Source organism: Gossypium hirsutum, chromosome D02 (genome assembly GCF_007990345.1).
Source record: "Gossypium hirsutum isolate 1008001.06 chromosome D02, Gossypium_hirsutum_v2.1, whole genome shotgun sequence".
In the NCBI taxonomy this organism is placed as follows: domain Eukaryota; kingdom Viridiplantae; phylum Streptophyta; class Magnoliopsida; order Malvales; family Malvaceae; genus Gossypium; species Gossypium hirsutum.
This window is the reverse complement of record NC_053438.1, coordinates 67,002,290-67,019,922: the sequence shown is the minus strand read 5'-3', so window position 1 is coordinate 67,019,922 and position 17,633 is coordinate 67,002,290. Positions and strand designations below refer to the sequence as shown.

Below are 17,633 nucleotides of genomic sequence, written 5' to 3'. Positions count from 1 at the left end.
TCCCGACAAAAGTCATGGGCAAGACAAGGAATGGGAAAATTAGATCTCTGATCCAAAAGCCAAACCAAAATCAAAAATTTAGAAACCAATTGTGATGCCACCTCCTTTTCCAGGGAGACTCGCAAAGGATAAGAAAGAGAAGGAGGAAAAAGAAATCCTCGAAACGTTCAGGAAAGTGGAGGTGGATATCCCTTTGCTCGACGCTATCAAAAAAATCCCTCGTTATGCGAAATTTCTCAAGGAATTGTGCACTAACAAAAGGAGGTTAATAGGTAACGAAAGAGTAAATGTAGGAGAAAATGTCTCCGCAGTACTGCAAAAGAAAGTTCCGCCTAAATACAAGGATCAATGTATGTTTGCTATTTCCTATAAGATAGGTAATGTAGGCATTAAGAAAGCCATGTGTGATTTAGGGGCTTCCATTAATGTTATGCCTTATCCTATTTATAAGTTGATTAACGCGGGTCCTTTGAAAAAGACAGGAGTAATAATCTAGTTGGCGGACAAGTCAGTCATCTATCCCGAAGGGTTGCTTGAAGTCGTCCTTGTTAAAGTTAACGAATTAGTTTTCCCTGCAGATTTCTACATTATTAATATGGAGCACGATAACTCAACTAATTCGTCTGACATTTTACTTGGAAGACCGTTCCTAAGTACCGCAAGCGCAAAAATTGATGTTCAGAGTGAAACATTGACAATGGAGTTTGATGCCGAAATCGTGAAATTCAATGTCTACGAACCATGAGTCATCCTAACTCATTATCAAATATTTCCAGTATCGATAGTATAGATTGTTTAACTCAAAATTATTCTGAATATCATGACTTTGATGAGTTAGAAACTGTTCTTTACAGAAGCATTGACATGGATGTATTGAGTCGTCTCGAGGAGTTAGCAGTTATAGAAGATCCGTTGATAGAAATTGTCAAACACTTGGAGACGCAACCATCGTTGACGAATCGAGGTAACCAATTTGAACTATTACCTTCCCAAATTAAAATGTTGCCTTCGATTTTGCAGCCACCAACATTGGAGCTTAAAGCGTTATCGGACCACCTCAAGTATGTCTTTTTGGGAGAGAAATACACATTACCGGTAATAGTGTCAAACAGACTAACCAAAGACGAGGAGGAAAGTCTAGTTCGAGTTCTGAAGGATTATAAGGAAGCTATTGGTTAGACAATAGCCGACATAAAAGGGCTAAGTCCATCCACTTGTATGCACAGAATTTCCATCGAAAATAACACGAAACCAAAGAGAGATGCTCAGAGGCACCTTAATCCACTCATGAAGGAGGTAATAAAGAAGGAAATCCAGAAAATGTTGGATGCTGGAATGATATACCCGATCTCTAACAGTGATTGGGTTAGCCCGGTTCATGTCGTGCCCAAGAAAACTGGCGTGACAGTGGTGCAAAATTCATCAGGAGAGCTAGTTCCTACCCAAGTCCAGAATGTATGGAGGGTTTGTATCGATTACAGGAAGTTGAACGCAGCTACCCGAAAAGACCATTTTCCACTTCCCTTCATCGATCAAATGCTTGAGCGATTAGCTGGTAAGACTCATTATTGTTGTCTTGATGGATATTCAGGATTTTTCCAAATTCCAGTGGCACCTGAAGATCAAGACAAAACAACTTTCACGTGCCCCTTTGGAACGTTTGCGTATAGACGAATGCCGTTTGGACTTTGTAATGCTCCGACCACCTTCCAGAGATGCATGGTAAGCATATTCTCCGATTACGTCGAGAAAATCATTGAAGTCTTCATGGATGACTTCACGGTGTACGGTAACTCTTTTAACGAATGACTCGATAATCTCACTAAGATATTACAAAAATGCCTAGAATTTAATCTTTTTTTAAATTATGAAAAATGCCACTTCATGGTTGACAAATGATTAATTTTAGGTCATATAGTTTCCTTAGAAGGTATTGAGGTCGATAAAGCAAAAATGGATATTATTAACTCATTACCTTACCCCATATCTGTGAGGGAAATTCGTTCGTTTCTTGGGCATGCAGGATTTTACAGACGATTCATAAAAGACTTCTCGAAGATCGCGCAACCGCTTTGCAGTCTGTTACAGAAGGATAAAGAATTTAAATTTGACCAGACTTGTAAAGATGCATTTGACGTATTGAAGCAGAAATTGGTCTCCGCCCCTATAGTGCAACCACCAAATTGGAACTTCCCGTTCGAAATCATGTGTGATACAAGTGATCGAAGTGTGGGAGCTGTTTTTGGCCAAAGAATAGGGAAAGAGCCTCATGTTATCTACTACACTTCGAAAACCTTGGATGCTGCCCAAAGCAATTACACAACCACTGAGAAAGAATTATTAACTGTTGTGTTTGTTTTAGATAAATTTAGATCTTACCTATTGGGAACTAAAAGTGATTATTTTTTCTGATCATGCAGCTTTGAAATATTTGATAGGTAAGAAGGAGGCAAAACCTCGACTGATCAGGTGGATTCTACTTCTGCAAGAATTCGATTTTGAAAATCGAGATAAAAAGGGATGTGAAAACTTAGTAGCTGACCATCTGAGTCAATTACCGATTCCAGTAGACAACACACCATTGAAAGACAACTTCCCAGATGAAAACCTATTTTCAGCAAATACGGTTCATCCTTGGTACGCAGACATAGTAAATTATCTCGTTACAGGTACTGTTCCTTCGGAATTACCAAGGTCCAGAAAAGATAAGATTAAAAAGGATGTTCGACATTACATTAGAAATTAAGAGCAATAAACAATTTAAAAAAATATATTTATACGACCTATAAAGAACAAAATCAATAGAATTAGTCTTTAAAATTAAAATATGAAGCACAACAAAATTAAGAAAGTTGATTGTTTGAAAGATAATCCTCATGAAGCTTAAGCAATTTTCTTGAAAAAGATTTGAATTATTTAGACTAATATTTATATGGATATTAAAAGTTTATATTAAAAAAAAGTCAGAAATGCTTTTTTACTTTCTCTCTTCAAAATCAGTTTACTCTCTAAATATTCCAAAAAGTGACCCATATTCCTTTTTTTTTTCTACATATTCATCAAAGTTGTTTATTTTAGAAAAAGATAACATTCATTTTAGGGTCATTTAAAAAATGATAGTTTAAAATATAAAAGTAGAAATTTGTTAGCAAAGTATGGATGAGAGGGTTATTTATTTTTCATTTTGAGGTGTGATTATAGTTTTTAAACTCAACTTAAAATTTAAAGTTTAATAAGTTTTTTTTTAGTAAATCATTTTCACATATTATAATTTATATTTTTGTATAAACAGAATTAAATTGATAAATATTTTTTATGAACTAATTTAAAAGAATGTAATAGTTAAGAAATTGTATTAACAAATTAAAAAAATAGTTTTAATTAATTTAAAATAATAATAAAAATATTAAACCTTAAAATATTCATACTTAAAACAATACCAATTTCTCATCAACAAAATCAATTAAAACTTTTTATAGAAATTTTTTGTTTAAATATTTCAAAAATGACAAAATTAAAAAATCACTCCTTTCTTTAGCAAAATTAACCTCAAATTTTAACCTCAATATCGACATATAATGCATAAAAAAGATATTTCATAAACCAGAAGAAGAAAAATTAAAATCAAAATCAATGAAAACACCAGTTCATTTTAGAAGTTAATATGTATTTAAATTTGAGGTAATGTTCTGATACAAACTTATTGCTCTGAATTGAACAATGCTTGTTGACTTACTATGTTTTGGAATTTTTATGATTATGTTATGATACATTACAAGTTGTTGCTTATCGACTTTTATGTTCGATACATTTAATATATGTACTGGAACTTAATTTTAGACCTACATAAAATCAATTTTAAAGGACTTTTGGGGATATCTTATCACTTATAGCATTTTAAATACCGTAAAACACTTTTGATATTAAGCCAAAAACATTTAGAGAAGTTAAACATTTATGCTATGTTCAGTTGAAGTATTATTTTTAGCCACTCAGATTTCTTGTTTATGTTGAGAGAGAAAATATTTTATTCTTTTTGAAGGGTTTTGTTTTTTACAAAAAAAATTTGCTCATCATTTTAATTGTATGTTTAAATTTATACTAATTATTCTCTATTTTATATCTAACTATTTTAGAACGTGCCTTTATCATTAAATTAAGATAAAAAATTATTATTTTTAACGAATTATTTGGCAAACTGAATGAAGCCGGACTCAGACTCGGGTCTGAATTTTTTTCAAACCGGACCTCGTCCCAGCCCGTCCCGGTAAATGAGGGCCTCCACTTATAGTAGCAGTTACTGGTTCTTTCTGTCGGCGACGGTTGCAGCGAAACTTGAAAAAGCAGCGCGAGACGCGGCCATTTTGGCCACCTCCGGACTTTTTATGATACTGGACTAAAGTTTCTCCTGTTATCTACTTCTTAGCGTCATGGCTTTGTCAAGAATCATAAAATCCAATCAAATTCTCTTCAAATCAACCAAACTAATCCCACCAAATTCTTCGTTACTGCATTCCTGCAAAAGCCCCCTGTTTTTCCCCTCAAATCAGCGAAGACCCATTTGTGCAAAGCACCGAAACGACAATTTCCTCTCGTCCGATCAGATCAACATCTCAAATGCCTTCATTTCAATCTTAATCAAACACCCTTTTTCACCAAATAATCCAGAGCTGAACAACCTCGTACCTCTCCTCACCCACAAAATCGTCGAATCCGTTCTAAACAACCTCAAAAACTGGAGACTAGCTCAGCAGTTTTTCACATGGGTTTCAAGTCTACCTGGTTATAAGCATAACATTTATACTTACAATGCCATGGCTTCTATTCTATCACGTGCTCGACAGAATGCCCAACTGAAGGCTTTGGCTTTGGATGTCGTCGATTCCAATTGTTCTATGAATCCTGGGGCATTGGGGTTTTTTATTAGGTGTTTGGGGAGTGTTGGGTTGGTGGATGAAGCTAATAACTTGTTTGATCAGGTTAAAAGGATAGGTCTTTGCGTACCGAATAGTTATAGCTATAATTGTTTGTTGGAAGCTTTGTCTAAGTCTAATTTGATTGATTTGGTTGAAACCAGATTGAAAGAGATGAGAAATTTGGGGTTGGAATTTGATAAGTACACCCTGACCCCAGTTTTGCAGGTTTATTGCATTGCCGGGCAGTTTGACAAGGCTTTGAGGGTGTTCAATGAGATGCTTGAAAGGGGATGGGTGGATGAACATGTTTTGTCCATCTTGGTTGTTGCCCTTAGTAAGTGGGGTGAAGTCGATAAGGCAATTGAACTGATAGATCGTATGGAAGAGCGTGGTATGAGGTTGAATGAGAAGACATTTTATGTTCTGATTCATGGATTTGTGAGGCAATCTAGAATGGATAAAGCTCTTTGCTTGTTCGATAAAATCCGAAAATTGGGATTTTGTCGTAGTGTTTCACTTTTTGATGTGATGATTGGAGGGCTTTGTAAGAATAATGAGCGAGAGAAAGCATTGTCTTTATATTCAGAAATGAAAGAGTTGGGAATTGATCCTGATTTTGGGATACTGACAAAGCTGATATCTTCTTTTTCTGAAGAAGAAGAAGAAATGGACCGGTTGCTTCAACAATGCTGGGAATATGTCGGTTCACAACCTAAGAACCTGCTTTTCAATTCTGTTCTGGAAGGTCTTGTTCGCAATGGCTCAATAGATACAGCTTGTAATCTTATCCAATCGGTAATGGGGAACAACAGAAATGGTGGTAGTGTCCTTGTGAAGTACTTTTTGAATGAAAAGGAAGTAGTTACCCTTAATACTAACTCATTTACTAGTGTTATCAATGGCTTGCTTGGTGCTGGTAAGGTGGATATGGCTCTCTCTCTCTTCCGAGAAATGGTTCAATTTGGTTGTAATCCAACTTTATTGCATTATAACGATTTGATTGATGCACTGTGCAAGTTAAATAGACTGGAAGAAAGTTATGAACTTTTGAGACAGATGAAGGAAATGGGACTTGAACCAACCCATTTTACTCACAACTGCATCTTCGGGTGTCTTTGTCGGCTAGAAGATGTTGAAGGAGCAGTTGAACTGGTGAGAAAGATGCGCTTTTATGGCCATGAACCATGGATAAAGTATTCTACCTTGCTTGTGAAGAACTTGTGTAAACATGAGAAGGCAGTGGAAGCTTGCAAATTTCTCACTGATATGGCACAAGAAGGTTTTCTTCCCGATATAATTACCTATTCTGCTGCTATAAATGGTTTGATCAAAATTAAATCAGTTGATAAGGGTTTGGAGCTATTCCAAGAAATCTGTGCTCGTGGGTATTGTCCTGATGTAATTTCTTATAACATACTTATAAAAGCGCTTTGTAAGGCCAAAAGAGTTGCAGAAGCTGAGGGTCTTTTGAATGATATGATGTTGAAGGGGCTTGTTCCCTCTGAGGTTACATATAATTATTTGATAGATGGATGGTGCAAAAATGGTGAGATTGACCGAGCTATGCTTTGCCTTTCCAAGATGTTCGGGAAAGAGAGAGAGGCAAATGTGATTACTTATGCAACTTTAGTTGATGGATTGTGCAAGTTTGGAAGACCTGATGATGCTCTAAAGCTATGGGATGAAATGGGTAGAAAAGGATGCATTCCCAACAGAATTGCTTACCAGACTCTCGTCAATGGACTTTGCAAGTGTGGTAGATCCTCTGCTGCTTTAGTGCATTTCAATGAGATGAAAGAAAAGGAAATGAGACCTGACAGCTATATCTATATAGCACTAATAAGTGCTTTTCTATCAGACACAAACTTAACTTGTGTTCTCGATATGTTAAAAGAGATGGTCGATGTAGGAAATTTACCAGATCCACTAGATAAGAACTTCCCTATCATAAGAGGTGCAATTTGTAAATTGTTAGAAGATGCCAGAACATCTTTTAGCATAAAACACTTTATAGCCGAGGCAAGATCCCAGATGTTAGTCTCTTGGAAGGAGCTGAAGGTAGACATAAGCCCTCTATATGATCCTTTTCTGTCTCGCATCATCTATATCTGGTGTTATGTTTTCAGATCCAGCAACCCTAAACCCTACGCCATTGCTAATTGGAACTTTAATCTTGAATCCTAATACTGCTTGACGGCATTCGACTGACAATGTTTTGTAGTTAATGTAAAAGGTGAACGTAGCATATTGACCTACGCCCATACTTGTTATTTGATTAAGCAGGCAAGGATATCTTAGGTGAAACGCCCAGGATGATAGCGGCTAAATAATGCTTTCTTTTTTTTTATTTGGATGCATTCCCTTAACTAAAAATTGGAAGTTAGGCCCTATGTCATCCATGAGTTTACATGTGAATTTGCAGGTATTTGAGGCCCTGTAATGACAATGATTAAGTGCCCTTTGTTCAATATGCAAAAAGGGTAGGGAAGTCCAAACTCCAAGAACCAAAGGGCAGGAAGGAAACATAACTGTCAAAATGGCAGTTTGCACACATTCCCACAACGCAGAAACTTTAACCCCCTATTAATAACCCTTTATCGTCAAAATTTTGGTACCAGTACCCTCTTTTTTTAGTGCCCCTTCCCCATTTAAGCTAGGTAGATCTTGTTTTCTGAGCCATGGCAACGGATTTAGATAGATCATATGGCTGCACAGCGAAGCCTTCAAGCCTGTTGAATTCCATCTTCATGTCCATAGTTAACATGGCAGGAAAGATGCTTGTCTCAACTTCAAGCTCAAAAGCTGAGAACACAGAGAAGTGGAAGCTAACAGATCACTTGAGGTTCATGGTTATGCTAATAAGTTGGCTGATGTTGTGGGTTCTTAGGTTTTTTATGGACCTCTTCTCCTGCTCTATGATTTCCCCTCCGGACTATCACCTCGGTGGCTCGTCAACCGTCAGGCGATTCCAGCTATCACCATATTCATCATCAGCAACAGGAGAAGCATTGCCATCTTCTGGTTCATCATTGGATTTGATCCTTCGCAACAGGGTCGATGTTGATGGACTAGCTGTTAAAGCCCTAGTCAAAGCACTAACTCATGTAAGTTTACAACTCCACACCCACCATCCATAACCTGAAATATTTCAAAGAAATCTTTACTCATCTGGTACCTTCGCCATTTTAAGCATTAAGCTCAAGTTGACTGATTGAAAGATCTTTTGAGTGCTTTTTTAGTACTGTCCTGTTCCTTTTTTATCAGTACAAAAGTGATTTCCCTGAATGGTTTTTCCCCTTATTATCAAATAATCAAGTTTTAAACCCGATAATTATCATAATTAATACAAATTAAAGTAAGGGTGTGTTTGGCCTTTCCCAAATGATGCCAATGGCACCTGACGAACACACATTTCACCATTTCAAGCATTCAACGAATGTCACTTAATCTGGGATAGTAAGAAAGGAGCAAAAGAAGATGGTGACAATATTACAACACGACAGTAAGATGAGTGAAAGGCTTTGGTGTATATATATATGTACGTATATATGAGACTGGAACACAGAAAAAATGTGAAAGTGAAGCTAAATACAGAAACGTCCCAGTCCAACACTCGAGACGATGCCACGTATTTTTCCTTCTTATTGCCACTGAGTAACATTTGATCTTGGCATGCGTAATTTTACGTGCACCAATGCACATCTGGAACACAGGTAATTGGTTCTAGTAAGGAGCATTTAAGGTAGAGAAATCTTATTAGAATTTAATTTAGGATAAAACTTAAATTACTCAAGCTCACTAATTAACTTTTACTCGAACTTGGAGTTGAAAAAAAAGCTTCAAATTTTCATTTGAGCCAATAATGGGAAACTTTTTTTTTTCATTTAATTAGTAAAACTATGTGTGTTAATGCAGGTTTTGGCCTTGTTGAATGAGATACCAGCTTCATCAAGAAAATACCAATACACAATGGCGATGGCTGACCAGATCATGGAAGATAATGCAAGGCACGGTCACTCAGCGCTTCTCCATGTTAACCGTTTGGCTCTCGCTTCGTCTTTTACACGTACTTCCGCCCTGTTATACCGATGCCTCCAAGTCCAAACCTCGCCATCGGGAGACTATGGTGACTCATGGCACTTGCGAGCTATCAAGGCAATCCCTTTCGGCTCCTGCATAGCATCATACATGAAGGCCATCACCATGTGCTTGAATGCCGCATTTTCCTGGTTCGACACCGCCACAACGCGTTTCCAGAGGAGGGATTGCAATGTAGAGCCGGACATGATGGCTGAGAAGTTGGCACAAGAGTTGCTTTGGGTAACCAACAAGCTTAGGTGTTATGGGGGTGTTAACGAAGCTTTAGTTCAATGGAGTTTGGCTTCTGGTTTGGCTTCTCTATCTCTCAATGCTAGTCCCAGAGTTCAAGGCTCCGTTGTTAAAATCTCAGGTCATTGATTCATTTCATTCATTATCCTCTGTAAGTCCAAAACCACATTACTTAAATCTATTGACCCAAAGTTTTTATGTTCCTTCAGCCTTTCTATTTAGGGAGCTGACTCGAAAAGACCTGGAAATTGCGAGGCAAGTGAAGTTCCGTTTGCTGGTGCTATGGACTCCATTGTTTTGCCATGCTAGCAATGGCCATGCATATCCTATCCTAACGAGTTTTCAAAAGGCAGAGATAGAGAGAGCAATGGACGAAGTAATATCCAATTTCCCAGCAATGGAGCAAGAACTTATCCTCACCACTTGGCTTGAAAACTATGCCGTATCTGTCTCCGATTGGCCTAATCTCGGATTAGCGTACGATCGGTGGTGCCAATCTACTCGAGAAATGGTTCACCATTAATATAACTGCACTGTCAACTTTATTGTTTCCTAGTAGCTTTCCTTGTTCATTTAACTTAATAGTTCAATAATACCAAGCTATCTCATGCTATCCCGCCAGGGATTTCCTTTTTTCCTTTTTTTTTTGTCTCTTTGTTAATGGAAAGGCTCGAGATATGTAGTCAAGATTATTGGAGATCGGGCACAAAACCTAAACTGATTTTTCCTTCTTTTTTTATATATTTGTATCAAATTATAGTAAAAAAATCATATGACTCTCCAAAAACTCTCTAGATACATGGAAATAAAGTATAAATGTTAACTTGATTACATCTAATCTAGAGACACAATAATGACAGCGACATTCCTTGTTCTAGCACTTCTTTGGCCCATGTTTGGATCTTTGGACCACAGTGTACCGTTTTTTATTTAATGCAATTTAAATGTTTTACAAAAAAAAAATCAAACTGATTGGATCTCTGATTTTAAACTCAACTGGTTGAATGGAGCTGTTCGATCCTTTTAAAGAATTAAAATGAATAAATTATTAATAATTAAAATCACTCAACAAATATTCAAAATTAGAAATAAAAAATACTATTTGCAAAAAGAAAAAAATTGAACTAAACCATAATTAAAAAAAATGGGATTTTTTTTTTGCTAATTTTAATCAATATTTTCGATTTTCAAATTATTGATTTTTTACTAAATTGAAATAAGTTTGATTATTTTTAATGGATGAAAATGATCCGATTGAGATGAGAAGTGGGTTTTTGGAAAAAAGACATATTGCATTTGACATAGGTAACTTGCTTTGTAATTTATCGATGAATTTCCACTTTATGCTTACCTTTTAACCCACTCAAAAACCGAGTGTAGGATACACTTCCCGACTCCCCACTTTGTGTGTGAAATATAAATAAAGAAGTAGTTATATGGGTGGGTTCCAAAATTAAAGTAAATGAATGAAGTGGCTCCTAAAACGGAGTAAATGAATTATGGGTTACCATTTGAAATTTTGATACTATTTTTAAAAAATTATCATATTTTTTTAATATTTAAATTTTTAATATTAATTTTACTTATGGAGTTTAAAAATTTTACTCGTAGTATTTCAAATATTATTTCTATTATTATATGGAAAATTATTTGGTGCGAGCTACTAGTGGAGTTAAAAAACTCCATAAACGAACGTGAAACGTTGTCATGTGTCTTGAGGGAATATTAAAGAAATTAAAACAGACACATGTCGTGTATTAATCCCTGCTTCTGGAGTTTAAAAGTTCCATTAACAGTGGACCAAATAATATCTCTTATTGTATTGTTTTTATTTTTAAAAATAGTTATTGTTATAATTATTTTATCAAAACAAACTTGCAATTTTTTAGACTATTTTAATATACAAGGGATGGTTCTATTAATCTTTTAAATAAAAATTAGGTTTTTAACATTATATGTTACATGTCATTTTAGGTATTTATTACTTTATTTTAATAAATACTGTATTTTTATTTCATTTAATTAATATAAAGTAATATTATTCAAATGATTGAAAATAATTATAATAATAAACAAATTTAAAATATAATTAAAGTATGAATGAGCTATTAAAAAACATGGTGAAACTGTACTTTAATATGAACACAAAGGTGGGGTTAGGTATTTTACCATACTAAATTTTTAGAAGAATGTAACGAACCTAAGTTAGTGGTGTCGGAAACACGGGTTCGTGATCTTGCTTTTGTAAATCAAGCCCATAAATATTTTTATTAAATATTTATAGAGTTATATTACAGGGGAATTGAATTCTGGGTAGATAACTTTTACCGAATTAGTGAGTAATTAAGGTACAAGAACTATGTCGAAACCATTTTTTTGAAAACAAAAATTTTAGTTATCGACTTTAAAAAAACAAAAATTGGAGTCGCCACCGATCCTTTATTGAGGTGTGATCGGTTCACCTAAAATAATTTTGGCCTACGAAATTTGAGAAAATAGGTTCGGGAGTCAGTTACGCACGAGGAAAGGTTAGCACCCTCGTAACGCCCAAAAATCGGTACCAAATTGATTATCTAATGTCTTGGTGTCAAAAATTTAAAAGATTTAAAAAAAAAACTCAAATATTGAAATCTGAAAAGGATAGTCACTTATTCAAGTCATGCGAAGAAATTGAGACCCAATACGTTAGGGTACAATTTCTCAAAATCCCCGAATTTTGAATATCACTTTTGCTTTATAAGTAAATCTTCATTTCAAGGAAGCAATTATGTCATGCCCAATACGTTAGGACATAACAAATTAAGTTCCCAAAAATGATTTTTACTTATATATTTTTAAATAACGAATATTCTCGGTTATTTGAAATTAACAAAGAAAATCGGAACCCAATACGCTCAATTTTCCTCGAAAATCCCTAACTTTGAATATCGTTTATTATTTTGAAAACCTTTGAATCATAAAAAAATGATTTTAATATTTTGACAAAATCAAAATGTATTCGAAAAATGTGTTAAAATGTAATGCAATATGAAACAAATATTTTAATTTAAATTATGTGTATACATAAGTATGATATATAAACAATTTTAGCAAATATGTATATGGATATGAGAGAAAAAACGTAAGTCATAAAAAAACAATGATAAAATACATATAAAATATATTAATACATTTAAATAATGTATTAGTAAATATAAAAACATGGAAAATATTTATAATAGCCTTGAAAGGAATGCAAAAATATATGTATAAACATATGAACTATAAAACATGAAAATATAAATATCATTAAAAATATGAATGTATATAAAATATATATCAACTATAAAAATAAAATGATATGATAATAAAATATATGCGTACTACATATATGCATTTAAAACATTTAGAATATACATATATATTAACATATATATATGCGCACATATATACGTACAATAATAATATAGTAATAATTATAGTAATAAACAATATAAACAATATAATAATAAATAAATAACTAAAAAACAAATTAAAGATTAAGGATCTGTTTGATTGGCAGTAAAATGTTTTCCGTAAAATGATTTCTGGAAAATGTTTTACATTTCTGTAAAATGACTTACTGGAAAATGTTTTTTGGTGTTTGATTGAATCTGTGTAAAATATTTTCTGCTGTTTGACAGATTTCCCGAAAATATTTTCCGGAAAAATTATTTTTAATATATTAATATAAGGGAAATTATAAAAGTTAAATATTATTTCTTAAAATATATTACTTATAAAAGTAATAAGGGAAATTATAAACTCTAGATGGATCCCAATAAGCCCAATTTACTTGAGGTTGAAGATATGATTTTGGATTCAAGACATGGGATATGTGATGCCAAAAGATGATGTTGGATATAAGACATGATATTCTAGGGTGTGTATACAATGATTCGTTCTTGATTTTTTGGAACAAAAGAGAGCAATAGCTTTGACTCCTAACCAATTGCTTTGACTCTCATTCCCACTTCTATTTTCAGACTGCCCTCTTCTATTATCAGAGAACAAAAGAGAGCAATTATCAGACTGCCCTCTTCTATTTTCACCTTCTTCATCTCCTAACCAATTGCTTTGACTCTCATTCCCACTGCTTTCCAATATCTTCTCCTCATTCCCTCCGACTGCAACAGTAAAACTTCCTTCCGATTCACTCAAATTGGCCACACATTCAGCATCCTCTATTGCTTCCCACTCTAAAATTTGATTGCTTTTATCTGAAGAATCGAAAATACCTTGATTTTGGTCAATTACTTCCGCATTATTTTCAATTTCTGCTTTGGGTCAATTTGAAAAGCAAGCTCATCAGATTCTCGTTCACTTTCAATCTCTGCTTTGGGTCATTCCGAATCAATTCCACAGTCTCTGTCTTGGAAACACTACGCTCAATGTCATTCACTTGCTCCCTTTTGGATCTTGATTGCCGAGTCGGATCTGCCCCGCTCCGAACCGACGAAGTGGACTGGGATGGATACCATCTTGGGCTTAAGAGACTGAGGCTGCGACGCCTCGGGCATTACTAGAACCGGGATCCCTCTAAAGCTTCTCCCATAGCGGGGGCGAAACGACGCATCGAATGGATTTTGGGCAAAAGCAAAATGGAATCCAAGCAAAGCTTCAAGGAGAGCTTTTTCCATCAGATTGACTGCCGAGGGCTACACTTTTCGAGAATCGGCAACTTCTCTCTGAAGGCCACTGCCATGGCTTGGAGGCGATTGTAGGCTTCGAAACGGGAAAGGGAAGGAGAAGGGGAAAGGGGAGAAGAATGGGTCATTTTCCGGAAAATGTCTTACCGAATTCAAAACGGTAAGACATTTTCCTCAAACAAGAACTCTTTTTCCCGTGTTTTGTAAAATATTTTACAATAGGAAATCATTTTCCTCCAATCAAACACCGAAAAATGGGGAAAACCAATTCCGAAAATGGTTTTCCCCCTATCAAACAGACCCTAAGTTTCAAAACCAAACGGAATTTGAGAGCTGAATTTGAAAAACAAAAATAAGAAAGGGAGTAATTTAAACACGCGCAACCAGGGAGAGGACCAAAAAAACAATTTACCCAAATCACCCGATCACGCAAATGTCCCATTTTGAACCCTATAAAACCCCATTTTAAAACCCTAAAATCATTTCCCTTCTGCCATTTGAAGTTGCATCGTTATCCCATTCTCTCTTCCGCTCCCAACCGGCCACGACGACGACGACGCACTACCACCGGTAAGAACCTTTCCCCCTTTGTCCCTTTTGCTTATTTAATATTTTTTTTTAAAAACAAAAGAAAAAACAAAAATCTAACGCCAACAGTAACAAGAACAAAAGAAGAAAATCAAGAATCCTTCACCTTTAAAATCTTTTGCTTTTCTGTCACTTTCCTTTGTATTTTCTTTTCTGTTTTTTCAATACCAAATTTTGTCCAACCCCCATTACAGACCCTTTAATCGGTTTTTATAGCCGAAAAAAAACAAACTCTCAAAAACTCCCCCCATTTACATTTTTGTCCTCTTTTTTGCTATTATTGATCGTTCGTTGTATGTGAAGGAGAATGTGGAAACGGGCGTTGTGCAGTGCTGCTGAACGTGCGAGCAACGAAGTGGGCAGTGGAACGGTTGCTGTGACAAAGGCGGCTGCTGCTAACTGCTTAGGGTTCTTTGATTCTGTTTAGTGTTTTAGGCTAGTGGGCTTACTTAGGGTTGGGGTGTTATTGGGTTTAAAACTGGGTTTGTAATTTATTGCATTTTTATTTTCAGGTTTAAGCATTTGGGCCCGGGCTAAAATGGCTTATTACAAACTATATTGTAAAAGTGGTAAAAATTCAATTGCTATAGATTTTTAATTAAAAAATGGGGTAAGGACTAAAGTGGTAATTATATCATCTTAAGAACGATAGTGAACGGTAGGTAAATAAATGTATTAAAAATATGTTATAAAAATTATAATTTAATTAATTTAGTTATAAAATATAAAATAAAATACTGTGATGGAAAGAAAGAGAAAGCATTGTCTTCCTCATTTTTTACCACCGAAAGTTTAAAAGAGAAGAAGAAACATTCGACCTTCAACGGTTTTAAACTTCAACAACAAATTGGTTAATTCAATTTAGTTTTTTTTTTTGTAATTTTTATGTTTTTGAGATTATGGGAGCTAAATTTAGTTAGTCCAATAGCAATTTGTCAAACTGTTAAAATTTTAGAAAGTTACCATTGATTATTTTTTGAAGTTTTAGGTGTTAGATTGATATATTTTAAACTTAGATATGGAAAAGGATAAAATTGTGAAGTGAATTGATAGTTTCGTACATTAGGGACCAAACTGAATAAATTTTAAAATTGACTACAGAAATAAAAAATAGGAGAATGGATTATAGTGAAATCATATTTCAATTTAGAGTTTTATATTGAAAGTTATGTTAGTCCTGGGACTAAATTGAATAAAATACAAATTTTGTGCAAAGTGACAATTGATTGTGAATTTGGTGGATTATTGACGGTATTGTATGTTTATGTTAATTCATAGCTAACGCCGACTTGGATTCCTCTAGAGGTAAGGGAAAAGCTAAAGTCGTCAACGAGTAGCTTGGAGTTTTTGGTTTGTATTTCTACAATTTGAATTGCTTAAATTGTTGCATAATTTCATTGTATAACATGGTAAGATATCGAAGTAAGTTGGGATTGATTAGATGAATTGTTTTGGCATGAAAATGTTAATTTTGGAAATGAGAGATTAAATTGAATAAATTTAAAAATAGTTGTAATCTGATGAAAATGTAAAATTAAATTTGAATTCAACTGATTCATGCTATCTTATGAATGAAATTGTTACTTAATTGATGAATTGAATATGATAATTTGTGAATTGACTATAATTGTAAATTGAATGGTTATTACCCTATTAACTGTTCAGGCAAAATTGGATATAATTAACATGTCATAAGATAGATCGAGTACAGGTTACTTCAACTACATGTCGATGAGGGTTGGGCACAACATTTATTTCGGTTATATCGATGAGCGCTAGGCGCAATCTATTTTCTTTGGAATTGTCTGATAAGGTACTAGGTGCCAAATTGGTGTGTCAGTTGGATCCACGTATTAGTTCGAGTCCAAGTCAAGTTAATAGAGATTTAAAATGAAAATATGAAAATGATATTTAAAATGAATTACTATTGTGAAATATTATGTGAACTGAATTATAAGCCGGAAGATTGGTATGACAGTGGACGAATCAAATGATTCGATTTGGAATTTGATATGTTAATGTGATTACCCCCAACTTAACGTGTTATTTTGTGGATTGAATCATATGATATAGATGAAGTAATTGATAGCATGATTTGCATATGATACCTTAATTTGCATTGATCTTTGAATTGTTGAAATACAACTAAGTTTATTACTCAACATACGGTTTTGTTTTCCGTACGTAGGCTAGGTTAATATGAGATCCCAAATACTTATATCAGCATCAAGACGTAATCTCGGGCTCAATGAAGTTGGTTATGTTCTTTTGTTAGTTTGATGGCATAGTATTTTGCTATGTTGGAATGTTCGAATTAGAAGTTAATATGATTTATAATTATATAATGCGAGGTTAGTAAATGAAAGTTGGTATAATTTAATTATATGTTTTGTTGTTAATAGATGATATGCTAGATAAGTAAATTGTTGATATAAGAAAGTATTGGCCATGTTTGGAATGCTTAGATAAGTAAATTGTTGATTTAGGTATGATTTGAACATGTACTTAGGTGTTATTATATGTGTTTTAATTTGCATGATAGATTGTTTTGAATCTTGATTAATTCTTAATTTTGGATTGTTAATGATTATATGAAGGTGTGCATATGATGATATCATGTTAAGTTATATATGTTTCATAAGAATGCTAAATTTGGAAATTTAGTTACTATGTTTAAAATTATAAAATCGAATGGTTGTACAAAGGTGAATGGTTTGAGAATTTACAAGTTGGAAATGGTGTGGTTAAATGCTTATTTAATGAATGAATATTTTGTTTGATTGAGAAAATGGTTGAATCGAAATGTTAGGTCTGTTTTTGAATTGGTTTATGCAAGTTTTAAGTGTGTATATAGGCACCAATTGAGTATCTTTTGGTTTGGACATGAAATGGGTGCCAAAATGGAAAATTTTGACATATTTGACACTAATGTGTGATACCTTGGTAACACTATTAGTACTTGGTATCTTTCAATCAAATTTTCAAAAACAGAATCTCAAAATAGTATCGATACTTTACAAGGGTATCGATACATATGGTTTTTGTTTAATTGGCAAAACATTGAACCTTATAACGGTATTGCTACCAAGGTATTGGTATCGGTACCTAGAGGAAAGCATCGGTACTATAAGCC

At 34.1% G+C, this 17,633-nt stretch overlaps 2 protein-coding genes across 2 annotated transcripts; both read left to right on the top strand.

The window, feature by feature from the left end:
* The first annotated feature begins 4,230 nt into the window (after window positions 1-4,230).
* On the top strand, window positions 4,231-7,481 carry LOC107909023 (putative pentatricopeptide repeat-containing protein At5g08310, mitochondrial). Its single transcript, XM_016836388.2, has 2 exons — window positions 4,231-6,974; window positions 7,339-7,481. Exons 1-2 carry the CDS (start codon window positions 4,431-4,433, stop codon window positions 7,354-7,356), a joined length of 2,562 nt encoding a protein of 853 aa, XP_016691877.2. The 5' UTR covers window positions 4,231-4,430; the 3' UTR covers window positions 7,357-7,481.
* Window positions 7,190-9,878, top strand: LOC107909026 (uncharacterized). Its single transcript, XM_016836389.2, has 3 exons — window positions 7,190-8,020; window positions 8,832-9,366; window positions 9,455-9,878. The coding sequence occupies exons 1-3, from the start codon at window positions 7,595-7,597 to the stop codon at window positions 9,766-9,768; spliced, it is 1,275 nt and encodes a 424-aa protein (XP_016691878.1). The 5' UTR covers window positions 7,190-7,594; the 3' UTR covers window positions 9,769-9,878.
* The last annotated feature ends 7,755 nt before the right edge of the window (window positions 9,879-17,633 follow it).

Bases quoted from the DNA above. Each gene is read 5' to 3' on its own strand.
- LOC107909023 (XM_016836388.2), top strand. From the start codon at position 4,431: ATGGCTTTGTCAAGAATCATAAAATCCAATCAAATTCTCTTCAAATCA.
- LOC107909026 (XM_016836389.2), top strand. From the start codon at position 7,595: ATGGCAACGGATTTAGATAGATCATATGGCTGCACAGCGAAGCCTTCA. The intron at 8,021-8,831 runs GTAAGTTTACAA...GTGTTAATGCAG, and splicing joins TAGTCAAAGCACTAACTCAT to GTTTTGGCCTTGTTGAATGA. The intron at 9,367-9,454 runs GTCATTGATTCA...ATGTTCCTTCAG, and splicing joins CTCCGTTGTTAAAATCTCAG to CCTTTCTATTTAGGGAGCTG.